Source organism: Drosophila melanogaster, chromosome 3R (genome assembly GCF_000001215.4).
Source record: "Drosophila melanogaster chromosome 3R".
Taxonomy (NCBI): Eukaryota; Metazoa; Arthropoda; class Insecta; order Diptera; family Drosophilidae; genus Drosophila; species Drosophila melanogaster.
The window spans coordinates 2,409,642-2,437,475 of NT_033777.3; the positions used below are offsets into that span (position 1 = coordinate 2,409,642).

The window sequence follows — 27,834 nt, forward strand, 5'->3', positions numbered from 1 at the left end:
GATCCGCGAGCACTTGCATAACTAATCGTTGAAATACCGACGGCGCATATTTAAGCCCGAAAGGCATAGATAAAAACTCATACTGACCATCGGGTGTCACAAACGCTGTATACTAGCCATATCTAAACATGTAAAATAATAAGCTCCTCGAAGTCTACTTATTTGATCCTGTACAAATGGCAGAGGGTATTTATCAGCGACTGTGTTTGAATTTAACTCCCTATAGTCAACACAAAGCCTATCCGAACCATTTTTATTCTTTACCAGCAATATAGGGCTTGCATAAGGTTAACATCTTGGTCTAATTATATTCGTCAATTTTTTCTCGAACTAAATCTCGCTCGCATGGGCTTAATCGATATGGCCTTCTTTGAACTGTCTTTCTTGGATCAATTAATCTTATTTTCATTTCGCCAACTTTAACCTTAGTACACCCTTTATAAGAGAATTCGAGTACCCTGCCAACAATGAATGTAGTTTTATTTTATCTTGTTCATCAAGTTCAGTATCAATATCGGCTGAATCACTGCCGGTACACAAATTAATTATTTTGGTTCTCGAAATTTTAAATCGGTCTGACGAAATGACAATATCAAAACCCTGATTTAATATTTCGCGACCCATAACAATATCGTTCTGCATATGATCATCGCCTATTACATATAACAAAATTTCAATGCAGTTATCGTCAATTTTTACGTTACTTAAAACCTGTACAGTACTAAATATTCCATTATTGCCTATGCCTTTTAACAAACCAACATTATTAAATCTTTTACCAGAAAATTTAGTACTTAGCTTTTCTTTCAGCAGCGAACATTCAGCTCCAGAATCAAACGTGATTTCGAAAATTTGGCCTCTATGATTTAATAATCCCTTAGGTAATGCAACACTGCACTGCTCCACTCGCTTTTCTCGGTTGAACGTTTTGCTCCCATCAGATGCCGTTGTTTGTATGGCCCGCACAAGTTCAATTAAATGTGTATTTTGCATTTCCATAATAGTACGCCATGGTCCATCTACTCTTGAAGGTATAGGACCCGATCCCACTTCTGATGTCGAAGAGTCATCAGGACGCTCTTCTTCTTCTTCACTATTCTCGTTGTCTGCATAACGATTTCTGGCGCGTGAGCGATGCATGTCTGTTCTGCTCAACGATCGATCACTAACTGACCCAATCTCTCTTCACAAAATCCGAATTACGCGGAGTCCTTAACTCTACACGCATTGCCAACAACATTTTGGAGACCCACTCCAGTCCACACACATCAATACTAATGTACACCGCATTTTTCTGTACGCTTCCGTTATTCCTGCAGACATCTACTTCCCCCCGCTCCTACCCGCGACCAGACTCTAACGGTTCTCTGCCGCGCATCAAAAGAATAGAAAAGGCGCCTGCATGGCGCGTGAGTTACCGATATCGCAGTACAGAGTATCCACGATTCGGTACCACCCGCCAAGCCGCCAAAACAGTCATTGCCCCTATGAGCTGATTCGAAACTGCAACTATGTTGCAAAATGCAGACACAGCACTTTGACAGGATGTGATTGCGACAATTCTCGGCTAAGAAACAAGAACCGCCGCACCAGCACTTCGATATATACATGTTGCCAACGAACTCTAGAATTCTTTTGTAAACATTTAGCTTAGCTTAAGTTTGGAAAATAAAAGCAGAGTTAGTTCCATTTTGGACGAAAAAAACTGAGATTGATTTTTATTCGGCGGAGATCTTCTTAATATATTTCTGGGCAACCTCTTCCACACCCGGTGTACTGAGACACTGGTATCTCGTGCCAATCAGAAACGCGCAATTACTAGAAATGTTGTTACATTTAAACGATCTGCGACATACATATACAGTCAAGCCCAAGTGTATGCGAAATACAAAGCACCCACGTGCCTATATACAAGATAACATAGATAAGCATCGCTATGCCGACAGCGCTGCTCCCCGACCTAGGCTAAGAAATCTTTGAATGCAGATCATAAAATCAATTACGAGTTGATCTCGAACGGAGCGGGACCTTCCCTGCTCCCTACAAATGGAAATAATAAAGAATATAATTACTAGAAGAACAAACCAATTACAATTTAAAATTAAACCGACTACAACCACATGGTAACAACTACAGCACCAACTTCCTCCAACGCGTCTGCCTGCGTTGGCGCCGAGCTCTTAAAGGCTAGATGGCTTCTACGCCTGCCTCGTCTGGACTTCTTCTATGCACTGCTGGCGATCAAGATACTCGTGCTGCTGTAGCTCTCCATCGGACTTACTCCGATGGTGGCTCCTCCTTCCGACGATCCAATCCACAATCGACCGGTCTGGCAGCACTGCACCGTCCCAAGACACAGACCGTAGCAGTGACAACCACCAATAAGCTGTTTGCTGGTAGCGCAGCTTTTCAAAAGCTGACCCAAAAACTTCCGCGGAACACTAATCCACAGATTAGTTCACTTTCCAAGCAAGGAAAATACAGTATGAACACGAGCTTATCGAAAACACGTCCGTCGTCAATCAATTCATGCAAGTCATTGAGTATAAGGGTACACTAGATTCGTTTAAAAGGAACAGGCATAAGGAAGCGTTTTCGACCATATGAAATTATATATATTCTTGATCAGGATCAATAGCCGAGTCGATCACCAGTGCTTGAATCAGTCTTCATGTGTATTCTTATTCGTGGTGAGGTTGATACTCCCGACTCAGTCTTATCTCTATTGTTCCAGTTGATGTACTATACATTAACCTGATTTTAAATCACTCCAGCGTATCACGACCTTAAAAGAGTTTTAACAAAGGCATTAGAATAACAAGATGCGTAACGGCCATACATTGGTTTTGCACTATTCCCCTTTCTCCGCTCGCATTTTGCATTTGTGAGCAATAAACGAGAACGTGTATACGTTGGCAAGTTATCCAACCCACAAATATAGCAATCTGCCCCAGTAGATAAACAAATTTGAAACTCCAAATTTGAAACTCCAAATTTTAAACTCCAATCTCAACAGAATTGCCCTTACCGCATTACCCTTACCCTTGTTTTTGTCACCAACACACTTAGGCTGCCTTTACCCTTGTTTTTGTCGCCAACACTTAGCCACCCGATAAAGTAAACACAACCTCCAATTGGAGACCAAGCCACGATCACCTAATTGCGCTTCAATAAAACTGCATCAGTCAGCAAATTTCAATTTCACAATGCTGGGAAATAACTTCAGCATAAAGCTTTAATCCTAAACATAACTGAAAGTTCAAAAAGTTAAAATCAAAAGCTTCTGGACGAGGTTGATTGGATCAGGATTAAGAATTAGGGTCGAGATCGAGAACAGCTTCAAACAGAAGATAAGCTAGTGATAAAGTGCCTTGTAAAAGTATTAGTGAAAAATCACCAATAAATATTGAATAATATAAAATAAAAACCATTTATTTTTAATAATTAAATAGTAACAATTTTAATTTGCATACTTATTTTCGGGATGAAATAAATTTTTATCCAAGGAACGAATTTACATATTTGGAATTTTGACCATTTCGTTACTGTGAGCAGTACTTTTTACAACATTAACAGTAAGTCAATCAATATTTCAAGTTATAAATAAAATAAAGTTGCTATCCGAAATTGTTGTTATTACTTTTGTAATTTAAAATAAAAAATAAAATAAATTCGGTTATTACTATTTCTATGCTATATTTAAATAATAATAACGTTAAGGGAAACAACAATTTTTTACATGCTGCCAACTGATGAAAAATAATATAGATTTAATGTCTTATAAAATGAATGGCACATTTTTTAAAATTTACAATGCATGAATATACGTGTACACCCATGCGGTTCTGCGGTGCTAGTGATGAATAGTGATGCTGGCTGTGGAGCTCTCCGCTCTCTCGCTCTTGAACAAAAATTCGAGAGAGCCTAGAGCTAGCCCGAAAAAATCGTGTGCAAAAAAATCGTATGGCGTTACGCATCTTGTTATTCTCTTTATCTCTTTACCTCTTGGAGCCACAACTACTAACTTTTTAGCAGAAAATTAGATCCCACATATTTTGAGAAACCCTCTACCATTGTTCAATTGAGCGGATGGTGTGGGCGTAAATAATGAATTTCGTTAAATAAAATAAATAAAAAAAATAACATCGAAATATTTGATAAAGTGTTTTTTCAGAACCCAAGGGACAAGGCGTCGTCAGTGGACACCAAGCAGAGAAGAAATTTTATGTACTACAAATCGTAGACCATGCTACTCGAAATTTTATTTTATGGATGGGCAATATTACTCAATAGAGTTTCAACCAAGCTCCACAGCAAACGACGTATTAGAGATAATAAAGAAAAAGATCGGACTTTTAGATAATGCAAAGGGATATTCCATTTATGAAGTAATAGGAAACTCTGAAAGAAGTCTTTCATCGGAGGAAAAAGTATGCGATGTTATGGCTAAATGGGAGAAGTATCAAATAACATCACAGCAAGGATTCCAGGTAACTTACAACATAATCAAATATTAGTTTATTGATAGTTAAATTTTTCAACGCTTGTTATTATATCCGACCAGATCGACTCGGCTATTGATCCTGATCAAGAATATACATTCTCGTATTCATACGAATTCATCGGATTGATTCGGCTACTGAACCTGATAATGAATGTATATACTTTATATGGTCGGAAACGTATCCTTCTACGTGTTACATACTTTTCAACTAATCTAGTATACCCTTTTACCAAAGACACTAGAATAACAAGATGCGTAACGCCATACGATTTTTTGGCACACGATTTTTTCGCCGTGGCTCTAGAGGTGGCTCCAGGCTCTCTCGAATTTTTGTTAGAGAGCGAGAGAGCGAAGAGCGCTACAGCGAACAGCTCTTTTCAACGCACAAAGTGATAGCAGACAACTGTATGTGTGCACACGTATGCTCATGCATTGTAAATTTGACAAAATATGCCCTTCACCTCAGAAGTTCTTAGACTTTAAATCTATATTATTTTTGATTAATTGGCACCATGCGAAAAATTCTTGTTTTGCATTGCCTTAACGTTATTATTATTTGAAAATAGATTAGAAATAGCCAAATCTATGTACATATTATCACAAAAATAAATTTCAAAAATGACTTTATATAAGAATATTTGTCATTAGAGTATTCATCTTGCGGCGTGTGAAAAATTAACAAGGCAATGTCCACACTTCGTGCCTCAAGATATGACCAAAGCAAAGACACTAGAATTATTCTAGTGTCTTTGATATGACTTTTGCAATAAACAGTTTTCATATTTTTTTATTTTATAAATTTTTGTTTTCTACTTTGTATTATTTTAATGAAATATTTATTTCAAATTTTTTTTTTTTAAATTACAGTAGTTTTAAAAAATGTCCTTTGTATTTGCTTTAATTATTTGACAGTCTCAAAAGTGTGTAAACTTGGAATTTGTTGTTTATTTTCTTGTATATTTAATATTTTTAATTTGTTTTTTGATTTATAAGTAAAATAAATATTGTTTAATTATATTTTATAAAAAAACTGCGTTTAATTAAGCAAAAAACCTTTAATTTTTAGCTTTAAAGTCAAAAATTCAACTTATTTCACAGTATGTAAACAGTTTCTTGACAAACTGTACATCATATTAAGTCAAATTACATAATAAATATACTTAATAATTAAAGCAAGTACAAAGGAAATTATTATAGCTATTTTAATTTTTAAATTTTCCAAACATTACTCTTTTTCGAAAATTTAAAATTTAACTATTTACAATAGCTATAATAATTTCCTTTGTATTTGCTTTAATTATTAAGTATATTTATTGAAATAAATAAATGAGAAATAAATATTTCATAAAAATAATACGTAAAAAATAAAAATTTATAAAATAATTAAAAATATGAAAACTGTTTATTGCAAGTCATATCTTGAGGCACGAAGAGCGGACACAAGCACTCAACAATCATTGCCTTATTAATTTTTCACACGTCGCAAGCTGAATATAGATATAGATTTTATAATATAAATTTAAAGTCTAAGAACTTCTAAGGTTAAGGGCATATCTTGTCAAATTCACAATGCATACGTGTTGTCATACAGTTGTCTGCTATCACTGTATGCGTAGAAAAGAGCTTTTCGCTGCAGCGCTCTCTCGCTGTCGAACAAAAATTTGAGAGAGCCTGGAGCCACGGCGAAAAAATCGTGTGCCAAAAAATGGTATGGCGTTACGCATCTGGTTATTCTAGTGTCTTTGCTTTTACTCTACGAGTAACGGGTAAACCTATAGAGACTCTAAAACGAGAACGCGAAATTATCTATGTATATTGGTGAGCATAAATGGGCGCTTTGTGCGCGTCATAGTGTGAGTGGCAGCATGGGTTAACAAACTTGCGCTGCGTCTAATTCTCTAGAATGACCAGTGAAATAGGAGAAAAAAGTGAAAAATTAGCTAAAAGTTCCTGCAAAACTCGGCAGTGAATTCAAGCACTGCGCACACAGTAGTTGTATTTTTTTTAATTCGTTCATTAGACATCTAACAAAGAGAAAATTTAAAGAGAATAACAATTTCCTGGCTCTCTCAGCTTTCCTGAGCTCGGTAGATACCGCTGAGGCGAAGCTTTTGACCGCTTGCCTTTCCACCTCCCCCTGCAGTTGAGTGTCCGTTACTCAGTTAGTGTGAATGCGAACGCGATAGACATCTGGGATATCGATAGATATTGGGGAATAAAATGAGAAAAAATGTAAAAATTGTTCAATAGTGTGGGCGTGATCGATTTGGCGGCTTTAAGGCGTTACAGTGGGCGTGGCAAAAAGTTTTTTGGCTTCGAAATGTGGGAGCATGATTAAAGCATGAAATCAATCGTCGCCAAACTGCCGTTTGGAACTAAGGGAATAGAGCTGGTACATAACGGGACAAAAAGTTTATGTTTTTGCTGAACACAGGGAAGGTAGGGAAGTTTTTGCAAGCGCTTATTTTAAATGCGAAATAATGTCTAATACCTCTTTTCGGCTCGTTTAGGGTCCGCCTAGAGTATGAGATAGCATTTTCGCCTTGTGGGGGAGCACACATTGTGTCCTGCAATTCAAAAAACATAAAATGAAATTAAGAAGATCAACCGGGAAACCCATTAAAAATAATCAAATGCGTCTGTGTAGATGCCATCTGAGGCGTGTGTTAACTCTTTATTAATCTCTATAACCCTCCTTCGTATTATTAGATATATATTATATATTAGATATATTCGATATATTATTATAATATTATAGAAACTTCACCGACGAGGCTGCTGGAAGCGAAGGGAACATAATAACCAAAAGCGCACATGTATTCGATACAAAGAGCGACGAAAGCGCAGAGTAGTGAAAAAAATGCTATTCTCATGGTACCTATTGCCCGAGAGCAACGAAAGATTAAAATAAGACTTATTAAGGAGAAGGAGTGTGGAAACAAAGAAAAAGCTGTGCGGGGGCAATAACTTCGAATTGCATACAAAAGCCATATATGGCAGGCGACAAACCCATTTTTAACGCATATATCCCATATTGATCAGGGTCAATAGCCGAGTCGCTTTAGCCATGTCCGTCTGTTTATCTATCGATTTGCCAAAACTGCTGCGGCCATGCTTTTGAAAAATGTTCGATATTCTTTCATATATTTATTAGTCTTGTAAATTTCTATGGATTTACCAACAACGTTTTGCCGCGCCCATTCTAACGCTCTAAAACCGCCCTAAATGTCGGCCACGCCGACATTTTTGAAAAGTTTTTAGATATATTTTCATAATGATATTAGTCGCTTAAATTTCTATCGATTTACCGAACAACTGTTTGTCACGCCCACCTTAACGTCCTCATTTTATTCCCCAATGTCTATCGATATCCCAGAAAAATTATGAAATTTCGCGTTCACATTCACACTAACTGAGTAACGGGTATCTGATAGTTGTGGAAGTCGACTAAAGCATTCCCTCTTATTTTTGTATTGTTAATTTTGTGGACATTTTTATTTAGCGTTAAGCAATTATTTATTGCTTGGTTATATATGAGTTGATACGTGCTTGGCTGGTTAGATATTTAAAGAAATAATCTTAATTCTTATTTTTGAAGTGGAAAAAAGCCGCCAATTTAACAAAATTGAGGTTTTGTTAAATTGGTAGTGCATTTATTTACCGTTGTGCTCAAAAGAAAATAGGAAAAAGAAAAGAAGGGAGCAAAAAAAAAGTATGCCTTTTTTTAGTGAACCTTCGCCTCTCCTTTAAACAACGATGAACAAGTTATCCAACCCATAATTGTAGCACTCTCCCCCAGTTGATAAACAAATTTTAAACTCCAATTTCAGCAGCATTGCCTTAGCCCTTGTCTTTGTCGCCAAAACTTAGCCACCCGATGTCGACAACACTTGATACCCGATAAATAACCAAACTTAACCCTATACCCTTATTTTGTTGAAGACATGTGGGAGAAAAGGAACATAATATAAAAATCATATATTTTTATTTATGATCACCGACCCTGTGATAGGTTCTGTGACCTCAGGTGAACTATGGTAGGGTGGGCATTCGCTATTGCCACAACATAAACCCAGCAAAATAAAGGCCCAGATGCAGCAGCAATAGCAGCGCAGCTACAAATGACCAAAATAAACTTGTATAATTAAATGTTTTCATGCATTTTCAGTTTTTTTTTGTACAGGATTGTCTTCGCCTTTCGTTTATCTCGTAACTGATTAAAAGTTGCACGCAGAATTTAAATAGAAGAAGAATAGTGTAGAGTTGTTCCGAAAACACCCCCATACTACCAATTAATTTAGCCAGAACCAGCGCGTGCAAGCTGAAACTATATTTAAATAACAACCACTTCACAGCTTACGTTGCATGCAACAAGTAAAACAAATATGAAAAAATATCAAAATATTTTTCAAAAGTGTGGGCGTTGCAGTTGTGGGCGGCATGTGGGCGTGACAAAAACTTGGTGTATGGGTAGGGGAGAAATGGTGTCCACTCCACAGGGGTACCAGTTATGGTGTATGTAGCTTGCATTCTGGGTGACATTAGATTTTTGCCAATATTTAGAAATACCTTTCCAATATTTTTCAATATCAATCTTTTGACGTGGGCCAAGATTTTTGAAAGTCCTTTATGTCCTCCCAGCAATGGATCGTCATTTTTTATTGACAGTATTTTAAAAATGATCTATTGAAACATATTCAAATAAAATTTTCCCACGGGGCCACTTCTTATACTTAATCTATATCGTATATCCGTTACTCAGCTAGTGTGAATGCGAATTGCCTAATTTTTCTGGGATGTCGATAGATATTGAAGAATAAGATAAGAAAAAATTTAAAAATTGTTAAGTGTGGGCGTTACCGGTTAGGCGGGTTTAGAGCGTCAGAGTGGCAAAAAGTTTTTTGGGAAATCGATAGAAATTTACAAGAAAAATAAAATTATGAACAGATATCGATAAATGGTTCAAAAATCACGGCGTGGCAGTTATGTGCGGTTTGTGGGCGTTAGAGAATATTTATTTATTATTTCAAAGTTAAGTTTAAGTTTAAGTATTGATAAATGTGTAATATTTGAAAAAAGTGAACTTCACGCAACACTTCTTCTGCTTTCAACGACTGTCTGACTTAACTAATCGTTTCTTAAAAACCGACCGACTTTTCCGATTTTCCACAACTCTTGACTTTTGCGCGTTCTTTTCAACTTCTCTTTTGCAATTTTTCAATAGTCTGGCGTTGGAGTTATTCTGCATTTTTACTCCAAACATTATCTCAAATGGTGACTTCTTTGTAGAGCAACTTATATGGGAATTAATAGCTCTTTGCACTTGTGATGGGAACTTATACCACTTTGAAGAATCCTCAGCCGGAAATTTAGAAATAATAGATAAGATAGACCTATTTATTCTCTCTACCTGTCCATTTCCTCTGCCAACTCCAGTTGTTGTTAAGACATGCTCGATTCCATTTCTCTTGACGTAATCTTCTAATGCTCCTGAAGTAATCGCAACTCCTCTGTCGGTTATTATTCTGCTCGGATTACCAAATACGTTTGACCATTCTTCCATTTTCTTCAAAACTGTGCAGCTCCAGTTGATTTTTTAGTAAAACTCCACACAAATTTCGAAAATCTATCAACAAGTGCGAAGATGTACTTATATTGTTTCACAGAGGAGTCCATCGGTCCTAAGTGATCTTATTGACTGTTTGCCCAGCTTTTTGTTCGTAATAATAAACTCGTTTATAAGGTGCTATAACCTTGCTCTCTAGGTGTGGAATCCAAAAATGATGTTTGCGGTTTGCATAATGTCCGACTCCATGAGCTTCGCTTATAATCTCACGTTCCATTATTTTAGGTACAGCAAGCAAATCATTTCCTTTGACAAACTTGAACAAAACTCGTAAGGTCGTTCTTCCAATATCGTGCGTATGGCCTGAATATATTCATCTTTTTGTTGGGTAGCCTTCAACCGACAAGATATCTCAGACGATATAGAAAAAATCTCGTTGGCATAACGGCTGAGACAGTCCATTCTGATGCATTCTCTCACCCGCACGATGCTCTGTCTTGAAGTCGAAATCTGCCATATACAAAATCCATTCTGCTACCTCTCGAGGAACGTCTTTCTTCTTGAAAGTAACCAGTAACCAGCTTGTACGGAACACCAAGTAAATAATGGCGAAATTTTTTCATAGCTAAATAAGCAGCCTCTACTTCTAAAATGTAACTGTGTCTTCCTGATTCACTTGGACTCCTCTTTTTGCTCCAATAAAATATGGGGTGCAATTGATTTTCAATATTCTGCAGCAATGTGGCACCGAATCCGTCCTTTGAAGCATCTGTGTGCAGCTCCGTTGATGCACCGCTACAACAAATCCTTAAAACAGTTTTTTCACACAATGCACTCTTCAGACTCTCAATAGCTGCTTATTCTTTAGACTCCAATTTGAAAGTGGCATCCTTTTTTAATAGATTGGTTAAAGGTCGCGCAATGATGGTATAGTCTCTTACAAACGTCATCAAGAATCCCGTTAGACCCAAAAAGGATTGAACCGCTTTCACAATCTTAGGTACTGCAAACTACTTAACGGCCATTGTTTTTTCTCTGCCAGGCCAAACCTTTCCATCTTGTACTGCATGTCCCAGGAAGTGGATTTTGTTTACAAGGAAATGACATTTCTTCCACTTTATACGTAAGCAGAACTTAACTGATTCAACAAATAGCACCAACTTTAGTTTCTTAATACATTCGTCATTCGTCTGTCCATATATTATAATACCTTTCATATAGAGTTGTAGCAAAGACACTAAAATAACCAGATGCGTAACGCCATACCTTTTTTTGGCACACGATTTTTTCGCCGTGGCTCCAGGCTCTCTCAAATTTTTGTTCGACAGCGAGAGAGCGCTGCAGCGAAAAGCTCTTTTCTACGCATACAGTGATAGCAGACAACTGTATGACAACACGTATGCATTGTGAATTTGACAAGATATGCCCTTAACCTTAGAAGTTCTTAGACTTTAAATTTATATTATAAAATCTATATCTATATTCAGCTTGCGACGTGTGAAAAATTAATAAGGCAATGATTGTTGAGTGCTTGTGTCCGCTCTTCGTGCCTCAAGATATGACTTGCAATAAACAGTTTTCATATTTTTAATTATTTTATAAATTTTTATTTTTTACGTATTATTTTTATGAAATATTTATTTCTCATTTATTTATTTCAATAAATATACTTAATAATTAAAGCAAATACAAAGGAAATTATTATAGCTATTGTAAATAGTTAAATTTTAAATTTTCCAAAAAGAGTAATGTTTGGAAAATTTAAAAATTAAAATAGCTATAATAATTTCCTTTGTACTTGCTTTAATTATTAAGTATATTTATTATGTAATTTGACTTAATATGATGTACAGTTTGTCAAGAAACTGTTTACATACTGTGAAATAAGTTGAATTTTTGACTTTAAAGCTAAAAATTAAAGGTTTTTTGCTTAATTAAACGCAGTTTTTTTATAAAATATAATTAAACAATATTTATTTTACTTATAAATCAAAAAACAAATTAAAAATATTAAATATACAAGAAAATAAACAACAAATTCCAAGTTTACACACTTTTGAGACTGTCAAGAAACTCTTTACACAAAACACTAAATCGAAGTTTGATCCTGAGTTTGTAAATTATTTTATTCAAATTTTAAAAGTTTTGGTATGTTTCCCATTGGCTTTAGCTACAAGTTGAAGCCTTTTTTCATGGTCAAAAATTCAACTTATTTCACAGTGTGTAAACAGTTTCTTGACAAACTGTATGTAAATGATCCATTTGTATTATTTAAAATGTACATTAGATTCAGTTGTTCATTTTCAGTTTTTGTTTTTGTCTATTCCAATGTGATGTATTTAAAAAGCGCGCAATTTCATCATATTGCAACGAAACTGGCCAAAACTCCCCAGATATTTAAATTCGTTTCTTCGATCAGAATTGACGCATTCTCGTCTCTTGTTCTTCTCACACAAGCAAGCAAATTCTATTTTTAGATTTCTTACGCTCTCAGCGTAAGCGAGCGGACAGAGAGCCATTTTAGCCGTCACCAAAAAAGTGGCTGCATAGTGACAAACCAAAGACCTTAGAATAACAAGATGCGTAACGCCATACGATTTTTTGGCACACGATTTTTTCGCCGTGGCTCTAGAGGTGCCTCCAGGCTCTCTCGAATTTTTGTTAGAGAGCGAGAGAGCGGAGAGCGCTACAGCGAAAAGCTCTTTTCAACGCACAAACTGATAGCAGACAACTGTATGTGTGCACACGTATGCTCATGCATTTGATTTCTTATGCTCTCAGCGGGAGCGAGCGGAAAGAGAGCAATTTTGGCCGTCACTAAAAAATTGGCTGCATAGTGCCAAACCAATGTATGGCCGTTACGCATCTTGTTATTCTAGTGTCTTTGGCCAAACCTATGTATGGGCTTTAAGCATCTTGTTATTCTAGTGTCTTTGGTTGTAGAATGTCTCATGATACAAACTCCTGGAATATGTGGTTTATAAATCTTATAAATGCCGCAGGAGAACTGCAGAACCCAAATGGCGTCTTAGCGAACTCATACAAGCTTTCTTTGGTAATGATCGCAGTATATTTCGACTTGATTCTTCTATAGGGACGTGAAAATACTCTGTTCCCCAAGTCCAATGACACGAAGTTTCTCGAGTAAAACTTCTATAATCGGCACAGAGAAGCAAGCATTGAGAACCATACTGTTTAATTGGCGATAGTCCATACAGATTCTGTAAGTGCCGTCTTTTTTCTTCACTACGACGGTTCCACTGGCGCAGCTTGAAGTAGATGGTCGAACGATTCCTTCTTTTAACCAGTCATCGACTTGTTTTTTAACGGCTTCGGTTCAACTGGAGGATGTCGACTTGGTTGATGACGAAACGGCTTAATTTTCTCATCCGGCACAACTCTTAGCTGAACAGGTAGCTCGGCAAGCATCGAGGTTGGATGATATTCGTCTATCAGCTTCCGTATCATAGGTGCAAACTGGGGAGGAGCATTCACATTACTTTCATGAACCATAATCGTGAATACTTATCTGGTTAATGTCAGCTACCTCAGGACAAGCTGACAACGACGAAAATGTAAACCCATTTGCATCCAGTGTAAATTGAAACTTCGATAGAAAATCTTATCCAAGGAGAGCATCATCTTCAATTTTTTCATCCGCTACCACGATGGAGTTTTTAACAGTCTCCATATCGTCTATTTGAACAGCTCCAGCGAAAACTCCCAGCGGCACCTTGCCTGCCTGGCTCAGGCCACGCATCAAGGAACGACATGGGCAACATCTTTTAGCCTCATGTACACAGAGTGCTTCACAACTGTAACATCAGCACGCTAACCGCGGCTCACAGGGAATACATCCTAGTCATAGGCAAACAAGTTAGGTTTTCAAAGCATTATAAAAAAAATTAATATACCTTCAAAATCACAAATCAAATTTCTTACAGCTATCATACATGCTAATGAAAACTAAATAAAATTTAGACCGCCAATAATAAGGCCCTTCAAAACGCCAGCACTTTGGGGTTCCAAACAGCCTACCATAAACCTTCAAATCCACAATGCTGCCAAAAAGGATACATGCCGCTCCTCTCTTTCCACTACACGCAACTGGAATCATAATGACCCCACAACACAAGAAGTAAGGCACATTTTAAGTTCTCATCAAACAAAAATCACCCTACTCTGGGTTCCCAGTTATCAAGGTATCCATGGGATTGAACTTGCTGACAAAGCCGCCCAAGAGATGAGGCTTACACCATCAATCCTTTTCACTCCGTTTAACTCAAAGGATTTCCAAAGTCGAATCAAGCTATACCTCAAAGAAAAAAACTCTCCGAACTCTTCATACACAGGTACCAGTTTATTAATCCGAATTGCATCATGTTCAAGCCACCAACGAACGTACATAAGCGGGAATGCGCGACCTTCGTCCGCCAACGCATCGGGCACACCCAATCCACACATCAACACTTATTGAAGAGAACAGCGCTACCAACTTGCCAACTACGCGGAGACGAGCTCACCGTTGACCATATTCTCGACGCCTGCAGTCAATTTCACTCAATTAGATCTCAATTATTTGGTACACATAGTCTTTCGAATTGTTTAAGTAACCCATCCTGTGAAAATATCTATCTAAATATTGTATACTATATTTAATTTTGTTAGATAAATAAAATAAATAACCTATATTTTCGAAACTTTTGAAGAAATAAAAGTAAAACATTTTTTGAATTGTTTGAAATTAAATATCTGTTCAATCATGGTTCAATCATGTCATATCTTTATCCTTAACCCCCAGGTCCCGCACTGACATTTGTATGAATCTATAGAAATCTACAAGACTTATAAGAATATGAAAAAAATATAAAAACATTCTGCAAAAATGTGGGCGTGGCAGTTTTGGGCTCTATTTGGGCTTGGTATCATGGGCCAACAAACTTCCGGTGCGTCTTTGTCTCTAGAATCTGTATGCTGAATGTCAACCTTTTAGATTTTATATTTCCTGAGATCTCGGCGTTCATAAGGACAGACGGACATGGCTAGATCGAACGGGCTATCCTGATTCTGATTTTCTTTTCGAGTTACGGGTATAATAAATAAAAATAAACACCATTTTCTTTTTCCGCGAAATTGTAGAGCTAACAATCGTTGCCGAGATTTGTTGTCAACTTTATTATTGTCGTTGTTGTCTGCGAGCCTGCCTACCAACAGCCAATATAACTGATTAACGGCTATAAATTGTATACAGTAAAATAGTTTTTGTTTTGAGTCGAATAAATGATCCGTATTTGAACTAAGGTCAACGCCGAAATAAATAAGAACTCCGAATGAATCCGCTTTGCGTTTTTATTGATTGAATGTCAGCTTAAGACTGAAAGAAATGGTGTGAGAAAATCTTTGATGTACTGGGTTAGTGAGTTGTTCACTCGATCTGCGCGAGAGCGCTTCTTGCTTTTGCGTATGTGCATAAATTTGGAAAAGAATTCTTATGTACTACGTGGCTATGTGTCTGGGTTTTGGTTACGGCTTGAGTGGATGCGCAATATCGAGAAATGTTTGTATATTTAACGAGGAATCAATACGGCGGACCACCGCGGTCGGTCTTTTGTATAAATAAATTATGAGAAAGGCATAATTACGTTACTTCCCTTGCCTTAAAGAGAAGCCTATAGGCTGATGCTATGGGTATCGGATTTCGTTTAATTCTGTTTCTTGAGGCTGTTCTTGATTTGTTTTCGGTTGTTTTCTTATTTTCGTATATAAAATTATAAATGGGTTATAGGTTACATATTTTGATAATCCGTATAGTATAATAAGAACAATAATAATAATAAGTTTTATGATAATATAAAATATGGTATTATTTTTTGATATTAGTTTCACAACGTCATTGTGTTTTATCTTTACCGTCACCGTTTTCCGGGGAAAAATAATTTTTACTTAAGATAATGTTTTCGATTTTGATTCTGGGGATTTGAATGAAATTACAAATATTTATTTTTTAATTTTTCTGATTAAAGATTTTATTTTTATTTTCGAAGTAAGATTCATGTTCCGAGTAATCCAACCGTTCTCAGGATAAGGGTTAATTTTAATTGTGTTGATTAGTCTTTTTTTAATGGGTATGTGTGATATGATTAGTAATTCGTTGTCTTTGGGATTCATCCAAGTTGATGTTTTAATCAGTAGTATGTTTTGGAATATAATTTGTCGTAAGCAAGTAGGTTTTGGGTTTGGGTTTTAAAGTCCTAAGCGTGAAAGTTTTTTTTTTTTTTCAAACTTATGGCGTTATTTATTGGATCTTCTCTTTTTGTGAGACTAACAATAATTATTCAAATCTTATTATATAACTTATATTAATTACAATATGAAGTAATTGTATTAGTTAGAGACGGCCCTAGGATTTCTTTGCTGGGCTGGAGAATCTTTGCGCTTCAGTCGGCTCTGACTGTAGACTCGCGTAAGCGACTTCGCGAGAGGATTTTCGTGTGCGGTGAGTTTTGCTTGATGTTTACTTTTGGTTGTTGGTTTTTGAAGCGTTTCCCCATAGTTCACAGCCGTATGTCCAGATGGGTTTCAGCACGGTATTGTAGAGGAGTACTTTGTATTCCAGACTAAGGGGAGAGTTGTAATTAATAAGCCAGTGAAGATTGGCTGCTTTAAGCTTCATATGAGTCCTCTTAGATTCTATATGTCGCCGCCACGTGAGGCGTCTATCTAGGTGAACGCCGAGATATGTTACTACGTCTGCTTGTGGGATAAATGTATTGTTCAGGGTACAGGGTGGGCAGGTTTGTCTGTTCAGTGTGAAGGTTACATGTCTGCTTTTGGTCTCGTTTATCTTAATGCGCCAGTCCGCAAACCATCTTTCCACTATTTTAAGATGGCAGGCAAGTTGCTCTGTTGCCTTTGCTGGGCATCTAGATCGGCTAAGTATTGCGGTATCGTCAGCAAACGTAGAGGTTGTGAGCTGATAGTTTGTAGGCATGTCTGCTGTGAATAGGGTGTAAAGAACGGGGCCCAGTACACTTCCTTGGGGGACTCCAGCATTGATAACGCGGTCGTGTGAAGTCGAACTGTTACACCTGGTTGAGAACACTCTTTTGAAGAGATAAGATTCGAACACTTTGTGCGTGTTCTGGGGAAGCAGTTTTTTTATCTTGTACATTAGTCCTTCCAGCCAGACTCGGTCAAATGCTTGTGCAACATCTAAGAATATAGCTGAACAGTATTCCCGGTGCTCAAAAGCGGTACGAATTTCGTTTGTGATGCGATTGACCTGTTCGATCGTTCCGTGATTTTTGCGAAAGCCAAACTGATGCGATGGTATTGTATTTCGCCTTTTTAAGTAGGGAGTTAGTTGTTTTAAAAATGCCTTTTCAAACAGTTTCGAGAGACACGTTAGGAGACTGATTGGTCTGTAGGATGAGGGTTGCGTTTTGTCTTTGCCTGGCTTGGGAATCATTACTATAACCGCCTTTTTCCAACTTTGGGAATAGTATCCAAGTTTCGTAATAGCGTTGAAGAGATGGCATAAGGTCAGAACCGCACACGGTGGGAGTTCTATGATCATTTTTGGTGTCACCAAGTCATGTCCAGGTGATTTTTTGGGCTTAAGATCTTTTATGATAGATGCTATCTTTTGCTAGCTTTTAGTTACTACAGGGAGGACAAATGAGTTGCTAGCAGGATTTGGTTGGAATACTTTCTGAAGGTGATCGGCGAACGCAATAGCTCTATCTTCGTCGCTGCGTATCCAGCTTCCAGAGGGACCTCGCAGTGGGACGACTGTTTCTGCCGGTGGCTGTATGCTTTTGTGTGCTTTCCACAAAGGGTTCCTTTTGCTGGTGGGCGATAGTTGTTTGATATATAGATGCTGGGCGTTGGCTTCCTCAAGCTTAAGTGTCCTGGTTAGTTTACGTGTTGCTATTTTTAGATGTTCTTTAGCCGTTGGGGATCTATGATTCTGCCATTCTCTTCTTAGTCTTCGTTTTTCAAGTACTAGCTGTTCGATTTCACGATTTGTCTTGCTATGATTTGTCATTTTGTGTGTGTCTGGAGGTGTAGAGGCCTTGGCTGCAGCAACAAGTGTTTCCTCAATCGATTTGACCAGGCGATCAACATCCTCGTCGGTGAATACTGTTTGAGTTGGTTCCATGTGAGTACAAACATATTTCGCGTACCTTGCCCAGTTGGTCCTGTTGCCTGTCAGCCTGTAGGGCCGCTCAGTTATATGTGGTCGGTGCCAGAGAGTAAGTAGAACTGGAGAGTGATCAGATGATAGTTCTGCAAGTGACTCGGCCGTAATATTATTTCTTGGAATCTTTCTTGTTATTGCGAAGTCAATGAGATCCGGTAGATTATTTGGATCTGCTGGCCAGTATGTAGGCCTACCCGGAGTCACATGATCGAGCTTGTTTCGCGGCTTAATGAGCGCGTTGTAAAGTTGTTTGCCCTTTGGGGTCAAAAGACGTGATCCCCAGTGCGTATGCTTGGCATTGTAGTCACCGGCCGCTATGAATCGCTCACCGAGTGAGTTGAAAAATTCCCAGCATTGGTCCTCAGAAACTACAAAACGAGGTGGGCAGTAGACTGCGGCCAGAGTGACGGGGCCGCTGCTGGATTGCATGCTTATGGAAGTGGATTGCAGGTAGTCCATTTTAGTTCTGTTATAAAGTTGGTGTTTGATGCGACTTCTGATAAGTATACCAGTGCCCCCATGGGCTTTGCCGTATAAGTATCCTGGGATATGGAAGTTGTGCTTGTCTGTTAGATGCGTCTGAGAGGAGCATGACGTCAATATTTTTTTCGAATAAAAACTGGGCAAGTTCGTTTTTATGCCGTGAAACGCCATTCGCGTTCCACATAGATATTTGAAGTGGAGACATTATATTGATTTGGATGACAGAAGAAGCTGTATCAGCATATTTTGGTTTCGCATAAGCTCTTGCATTGTGGTTTGCATGAATGTCATAAACTCTTTTAGGGTTTGCTGGAGTGAGATCATCATCGTTTCAATGCCAGTTGATATATGCTGCGTTTGTTCGTTCAAGGTAGTTATTTTCTGTTCTTCCCGAGTAGAAGTCGACTTTTGTGTTATCGGATTCACAGATTTAATTTCCGATTTTAAGGCACTAGCGAAGGAGACGCTAGGACTGGTACGATGTGTAGGGTGTGTGGGGGGGGGGGGGGGTGTGCAGTGTAGGACGGGCCCGATTGTGGCGGAGTGTGAGCGATGTGGGTGTTCTGAGCGCGTATTGATTCTCCGCGTTTGTTAAGGCGGTTCTTTAGTTCCTTGTATACTGCACAGCCACGCCAGTTCGCTGTGTGATTTTCACCGCAGTTGCTGCACATTTTAACAGAGATGTCTTCCTTGTTCTTATGGCAGTTCGCTGTGCTATGAGCTTCACTACAGACTACGTAAATAGATTTCAGCGTACAGCACGCCTTAGTGTGGCCATATTCTTGGCAGTTAGTGCACTGCACTGGGCGATTGCGCTTGTGTGGCTCTTCCACTGTGATACGCCGATGCAGTAGGAGCTGTAACTTGTAGATTGGATGAACTTCATTTTTTTTTCAGTGTCTGGCGCTCTGGCTCCAACTCGATTTTGAACATTGGTTGTGGTTCCTTATTTTTGTTTAGTATGTTCATGACCATTTTTGCACTAAAGTTCTTTTCCTTGAGCGCTTCTACGATTTCAGTGGTCGAAACAGTTGCCTCAATCCCTTTGAGAACAACCTGTAGGCCCCTTGCGCTTTTTAGTTGGTATGTATAAATGTTTTTTCCTGCTTCATCCAAGAATTTGGTTAGTAGACGATGGCTATCCTCGGTTTCAGTTTGAACCTTTGTTTCATTTATGTTCCCCTTTCTTAAGGGTATTACGTAAAATGAGTTTTCTCCTAAAGGTGTGGCTATTTTGTTCACAAATGCACTTGAGCTTTTTTCGCGAATGTATATTGGAGGAGGCTTGACCTTCTTAGGTGACTTTGCCGGTTGTATACTTTCATCAGTAGAATTTGCCAGCAGCTCAAATCTGTTGGTGTTTTCTGGCGTTTTGTTAGTGAGCATGTTAACATTGTCGCGTGTAATTTTTGATTTGTTTTCTGTTTGTGTACTTTTGTAATTTTGAGGGCTAAGTTTTCTTTTTATTGTTATGTAGCGATCCATTCCAGTCTGTATGGTGGACCCGGCGTACTTGTTTACGTTTTGGCTTGCTGATAGCGCAGCAGAACCGTTAAATTGTGTTTTTGTTTTGATCGCTGGCTCAGTAGGAGCAAATGCTTGCGTCGACGAAATTGAGCGAGCTGACGAAACCGTTCCAGTTGTTGTTGTGATTGCAGTTGCAGTGGTTGTTGTTGTCACAGTACTAGTCACCGTAGGTAAGCGTAAAGAAATTTCGCAAGTGTTTGGAGATTGGGGGTGACAGTAGTGAGGGAGAGCAAGAACGTGCTCTTTCTTGAGTTGTTGGCAATGGTAAACTTGTCGGGTTATGGGTGATTGACCGCTCGCGGTCTGCAGAAGTCGCGGAGACGTAAGAGAAGTACGCGTTGTTTCGTTGCAATGAGAGCCGGCGATCGTCTTGCTCGCGTTGTCGCTGAACGCGAGTGTCGTTCTGGCTCATAGTGTTTTTTTTTTTTTTTTTTTTTTTTTTTTTTGAAGGTGTAAAACTACTTGCTTATACTATTTCAAACACAGAATATGTATTCGAGCGATGGTGCATCGCACAGAGCGTCTCTTTCGCTTTCGATTTATTTGTTTGTATTATGTTAATAACCATTCACTTCACTAAAAACAACCGATTTTCTACGGAGCTCAATGAAAACACGTCTTCACACGTCAGCGACCAAAGTCAGCGTGAAAGTGGCATGCCCATCTCTAAGCACTCTATGTATTCTATGAACTGCATAAGTTCGTATACAAGAGTGTCGATACTATTGCGATTATTCTCATATTTTTTAAGTCGTTGTAGTCAGTCGTTCATAAATTGTATAACATTGTTCAATTCATAAAGTCGTATTGCATTTTTAGCGATTGAATCTAATTTTTTTTGAAAGTGCACTCGATCTTTCTCATCAAGTGTACCAAATAGGAATTTAAGAGAAGAACCTATTAGGTTTATTAGTCCACGCTTCTGTCTATTTTTTTTTTGGTAAATAGTTATTCCGTTTAATTCTTTAAGTAATTCAGTATGCAGGTATTTCATGCGGGGTGTATGTGTTGTTTTGTATTTTATTGCCAAAATAAGTAGTCAAAGTGTTAATTTCAGTTGAATTAATTTTTAGGCAATGATGTTTCAAGTTTGGTTTAGTTGAAAAAAAAGGTAGCCGTGATTGGTGTCAATGTTGCTTATTTGAATTTGTTGGGTGTGGGCCGTCCCAAATAATGGAAGTAACATTATAATTGTACGCCAAATTCCTGTGAAATTGGGACTTTATTAAACGTTTTCTTTTAATTAAACTGTGTTTTATAGTAATGAGTGAGTTGCTAGCTATTTCGAATTGTCGTCCAAGTAAGTAGTGACGAAAAGTTTTAGTTGCCCACACTATGGCGAGTAATTCCTTTTCTATCGCACTGTAATTTAATTCGTGTTCATTTTGTGTTCTGCTTATGAAAGATATTGGATGACCGTTTTGAGAAAGAACGGCACCAAGGGCTACGTTACTAGCATCTGTGGTAAGGACAAATCTTTTTTCAAAATCGGGGAGTTGTAAAATTGGTTCGCTTATTATCAAGGCTTTTAGTTTCTCAAATGCATCTAAATAATTTGGATTTTTTGTGTCTATTTTCATTCCTTTTTTAAGACATTGTGTCAGAGGTTTTGCTATGTCAGCGTAATTAGGGATAAATTTGCGGTAATAACCGGTTAGTCCGAGAAATGCTCTGATCTCTTTTACTTTAGTTGGAATTGGGTATGAAACTATAGATTTTACTTTAAGAGGGTTTGGTTTAATCCCATTCGGAGTTATAATATGACCAAGAAAACTGGCTTTTTTTTAAGAATTCGCATTTGTTTAATTGGACTTTTAAATTTGCTTCGGACGATTTATTAAAAACCAATTGTAATTAATTTAGATGTTCATCACGCGACGAAGAAAAAACAATTATGTCGTCCAGGTAAACTAAACAATGCTTTTTAGTGGTCGAAGAATGTTTGAAATGTTGCGGGTGCGTTTCTGAGACCAAATGGCGCATCCGAACGTATTCGAAATGTCCGCTCTTGGTGGAAAATGCAGTTTTCTGAATTGAATCTGGGTCCATTTCTATTTGGTGGAACCCTTTCGCTAGATCTATTGGCACTGTCCTAGTTTACCAAGTATTTCATCTATGTTTGGCATGGGATATCTATCTGGAATTGTTATTTCGTTCTACTTCTTTAAGTCATTTACAACTCTGGACCCGAAGCGTCAGGTTTCTTTGATACTACCCAAGTGGGGCTAGTATATGGTGAATTACTTCTCTAATCAATCCTTGCTTAAGCATTACTTGTACCTGCTTTCTACTTCTATTTCATGCATATGAGAAAGTTGATATTGCTTTGAATAAATAGGAGAATTGTGGCTTTTGTTTATTACGTGTTTTATTGTATTAGTGAATGTTAAAGGATCTAATTCTTGATATTAAAGATTCTTGAATTTATTTAATAATGTTTTTAATTTAGAACTTTCCTCTTCATTTAGATGATTTAATCGAAACAATTTAAAACCTATTTTTGTTTATGAAAGTCGGAATTAATTTCTCATCTGATACTGGTATTTTTTGTTTTTGAATGTAAAAAGAATTATTTTTATTTGGGTCTAAATTAATTAATGGGTATATTTTATTATAAATTGAAACTGTGGAATTTTTATAATTTATAATGGATTGTAAATCACTAACTAATTTTGTGGGGTACTGCCAGCAACTCAAATATTAAGATTCTACGACGCTACCAATCAAAAATATTAAGACACATTGTTAATGCTCCATTTTATATTTCAAATGCAAGTATCCATAAAGACTTAGGAATCCCTTATGTTAAAGAAGACAGGTATTAAGTATGAAAACATGTTATGCATAGAGTATGTAGTAGGGATTAATGGAAACCTAATGCCTCTGTTATTTTAAGAATAATTATAAAATTTACTTACTGTCATACTTTTTTAAGACAAATTGTAAATAAAAAGAGATAAAAGATAAATAAAAGAAAAGAGAGAGAAAATAATTAATAAAATTGTTCATGCCTGTTAAAAATATTTTTACTGGGTATGGTAATAGACTTGTTTAGTATTATGGCACCGTTAGATGTAAAAACTTCGCATGCCTGACGGATATACGATACTAAAAGGGCAAGCAGAATAAAAAGAAACGGTACCTAAGAAAAGAAAGAAAAGAAAAATGATAGAAGCCGGTAGAGTATGGGGAAGCGGTGTTGTTGGCGTATTACGTTGTTGTTTAATTGCATTTTCAATTTTAAGTCGTCAAAATCGTCAGTCTTTTCTTTTAAAATTTAGCTTATAACTCTCAGAGTGAAAGCAAAGACACTAGAATAACAAGATGCGTAACGCCATACGATTTTTTGGCGCACGATTTTTTCGCCGTGGCTCTAGAGATGGCTCCAGGCTCTCTCGAATTTTTGTTAGAGAGCGAGAGAGCGGAGAGCGCTACAGCGAACAGCTCTTTTCTACGCATACAGTGATAGCAGACAACTTTATGTGTGCACACGTATGCTCATGCATAATAAATTTGACAAAATATGCCCTTCACCTTAGAAGTTCTTTGACTTTAAATCTGTATTATTTTTGATCAATTGGCACCATGCGAAAAATTCTTGTTTTGCATTGCCTTTATTATTATTTGAAAATAGATTAAAAATAGTCAAATCTATGTACATATCATCACAAAATAAATTTCAAAAATGACTTTATATTAGAATATTTGTCATAAGAGTACTCAGCTTGCGGCGTGTGAAAAATTAATAAGGCAATTATTGTTGAGTGCTTGTCTCCGCACCTCGTGCCTCAAGATATGACCAAAGCAAAGACACTAGAATAATTCTAGTGTCTTTGATATCTTGAAATAAACAGTTATCATAATTTTATGAAATTTATGAAATTACAGTAGTTATAATAATTTCTATTGTACTTCCTTTAATTATTTAGTATTTCTATTAAGTCATTTGACTTAATATGCTGTAACATTAACATTAAAAGTGTTTCAAAAAAAATATTTCGCTTTTAAAAAATTGTCAGATGAGAGACAAATTAGAATTAAACATAAATATAAATGTGTAAACGATAGCTAATTCAAACGAATTTAAAAAGCTTTAAAATTATAATAGTCAGGGCGTGAATTTTTAATAATTATTGTATTTTATCATATTGCTACGAAAACTACCCTAATATGTACAATGTAAATTCATTTCTTCGATCAGAATTGATTTCGGCCCGAAAATCGTCTTCTAGCACAACACGCACACATATACGCATTCTCGTCTCTTGTTTTTACTCACACAAGCAAGCAAATTCTATTTTTAGATTTTTTACGCTCTCAGCGTGAGCAAGCGGAAAGAGAGCAATTTTGGCCGTCACCAAAAAAAGTGGCTGCATAGTGCAAAACCAGTGTATGGCCGTTACGCATCTTGTTATTCTAGTGTCTTTAGTGAAAGGTTGATTGATTAGATTCATTGAAATCGTTTTTTTTTTGTTTCGCAGTGCCGTTACTACGTTCGGCCTTGTTGCGCAACTGGCAACCCTAACCCTAATTTTAGAAAGCTCCAGAGTGTATCCAACTACGGCAACCAAGCAGGCATACCAGTTCAAGTACCAATTCAGTTACAAGACACTGACGTTTCTATGCGAACTATACGAACAGGTCAGAACCAAACTAGCTAGCCACCGTTATTGAATCAGACTAGCTTTCCGACGCATCGAAATTTTTGGCCAACCCAGACACAAAATGGTTACGAGCAAGCATCAAAAAGATCATGTAGTGGACCTGGTAGGATAACGGGACTAATGCAACAAAGATTTAACCAATAAGAACATGAAGACTACTTAGCTAATGCGACTATGAAAAGAAGGCCGAAACGGCTTGAGGAAGAATACAGATTAATATTTTAAACAAAAGACACTGCTCTTTTTCATAGAAATACAGATTTCAGGGAGAACCATAGAACTATTGGTCGACACTGGGTCCTCAAATTACTACATTCAGCCAATGCTTTTTTTTGAGTTTAAATCATTTATTATTATTAGGAATCGTTCAGTTCCTTCTGAACTTAACCTAATGTGTAGCTTAAAAGATATTATGGACTCTGTTCCTTAATTATAGTGTATACAAATGTACCGTGGAGAGATTATGCTATCTTACGTGTAAGGAGTTCATGGGGATGTATTCTCTTCAGACGTCGGAGGGAAGTAGGGTCGACAAGATTATTCGCCAACGTGTTCGGGTGGGCGCTAAGTCTGTCGGCGTACCGGCTGCTGTGGGAGTTTATTTGGTCTCCCAATGGGAAAACTTTTAAGTCCCTTTCAATAACTCAGTTGCTCACATACCAGGGTAGCCCAGATGCACGTCGTGCCGCTCGCGATTGTATTACTCTTAGCATATTGAGCTAAGTCTTAGATTTCAGCGTACAGTACGCCTTAGTGTGGCCATATTCTTGGCAGTTAGTGCACTGCACTGGGCGATTGCGCTTGTGTGGCTCTTCCACTGTGATACGCCGATGCAGTAGGAGCTGTAACTTGTAGATTGGATGAACTTCATTTTTTTTCAGTGTCTGGCGCTCTGGCTCCAACTCGATTTTGAACATTGGTTGTGGTTCCTTATTTTTTGTTTAGTATGTTCATGACCATTTTTGCACTAAAGTTCTTTTCCTTGAGCGCTTCTACGATTTCAGTGGTCGAAACAGTTGCCTCAATCCCTTTGAGAACAACCTGTAGGCCCCTTGCGCTTTTTAGTTGGTATGTATAAATGTTTTTTCCTGCTTCATCCAAGAATTTGGTTAGTAGACGATGGCTATCCTCGGTTTCAGTTTGAACCTTTGTTTCATTTATGTTCCCCTTTCTTAAGGGTATTACGTAAAATGAGTTTTCTCCTAAAGGTGTGGCTATTTTGTTCACAAATGCACTTGAGCTTTTTTCGCGAATGTATATTGGAGGAGGCTTGACCTTCTTAGGTGACTTTGCCGGTTGTATACTTTCATCAGTAGAATTTGCCAGCAGCTCAAATCTGTTGGTGTTTTCTGGCGTTTTGTTAGTGAGCATGTTAACATTGTCGCGTGTAATTTTTGATTTGTTTTCTGTTTGTGTACTTTTGTAATTTTGAGGGCTAAGTTTTCTTTTTATTGTTATGTAGCGATCCATTCCAGTCTGTATGGTGGACCCGGCGTACTTGTTTACGTTTTGGCTTGCTGATAGCGCAGCAGAACCGTTAAATTGTGTTTTTGTTTTGATCGCTGGCTCAGTAGGAGCAAATGCTTGCGTCGACGAAATTGAGCGAGCTGACGAAACCGTTCCAGTTGTTGTTGTGATTGCAGTTGCAGTGGTTGTTGTTGTCACAGTACTAGTCACCGTAGGTAAGCGTAAAGAAATTTCGCAAGTGTTTGGAGATTGGGGGTGACAGTAGTGAGGGAGAGCAAGAACGTGCTCTTTCTTGAGTTGTTGGCAATGGTAAACTTGTCGGGTTATGGGTGATTGACCCCTTCTATGAACTGCATAAGTTCGTATACAAGAGTGTCGATACTATTGCGATTATTCTCATATTTTTTAAGTCGTTGTAGTCAGTCGTTCATAAATTGTATAACATTGTTCAATTCATAAAGTCGTATTGCATTTTTAGCGATTGAATCTAATTTTTTTTGAAAGTGCACTCGATCTTTCTCATCAAGTGTACCAAATAGGAATTTAAGAGAAGAACCTATTAGGTTTATTAGTCCACTCTTCTGTCTATTTTTTTTTGGTAAATAGTTATTCCGTTTAATTCTTTAAGTAATTCAGTATGCAGGTATTTCATGCGGGGTGTATATGTGTTGTTTTGTATTTTATTGCCAAAATAAGTAGTCAAAGTGTTAATTTCAGTTGAATTAATTTTTAGGCAATGATGTTTCAAGTTTGGTTTAGTTGAAAAAAAAAGGTAGCCGTGATTGGTGTCAATGTTGCTTATTTGAATTTGTTGGGTGTGGGCCGTCCCAAATAATGGAAGTAACATTATAATTGTACGCCAAATTCCTGTGAAATTGGGACTTTATTAAACGTTTTCTTTTAATTAAACTGTGTTTTATAGTAATGAGTGAGTTGCTAGCTATTTCGAATTGTCGTCCAAGTAAGTAGTGACGAAAAGTTTTAGTTGCCCACACTATGGCGAGTAATTCCTTTTCTATCGCACTGTAATTTAATTCGTGTTCATTTTGTGTTCTGCTTATGAAAGATATTGGATGACCGTTTTGAGAAAGAACGGCACCAAGGGCTACGTTACTAGCATCTGTGGTAAGGACAAATCTTTTTTCAAAATCGGGGAGTTGTAAAATTGGTTCGCTTATTATCAAGGCTTTTAGTTTCTCAAATGCATCTAAATAATTTGGATTTTTTGTGTCTATTTTCATTCCTTTTTTAAGACATTGTGTCAGAGGTTTTGCTATGTCAGCGTAATTAGGGATAAATTTGCGGTAATAACCGGTTAGTCCGAGAAATGCTCTGATCTCTTTTACTTTAGTTGGAATTGGGTATGAAACTATAGATTTTACTTTAAGAGGGTTTGGTTTAATCCCATTCGGAGTTATAA

At 37.4% G+C, this 27,834-nt stretch overlaps 1 protein-coding gene across 1 annotated transcript in view, besides 1 other annotated feature; it reads left to right on the top strand.

Moving 5' to 3' along the window:
* Positions 1 to 27,834, top strand: part of Myo81F (Myosin 81F) — a 1,965,857-nt gene that overhangs the window by 1,842,566 nt on the left and 95,457 nt on the right. Inside the window, exon 19 of the mRNA NM_001316563.1 lies at positions 4,164 to 4,490. Within this exon, the coding sequence (NP_001303492.1) occupies positions 4,164 to 4,490 (327 nt within the window). The remainder of the gene's footprint in view (positions 1 to 4,163; positions 4,491 to 27,834) is intronic.
* Positions 15,320 to 15,718: a mobile genetic element.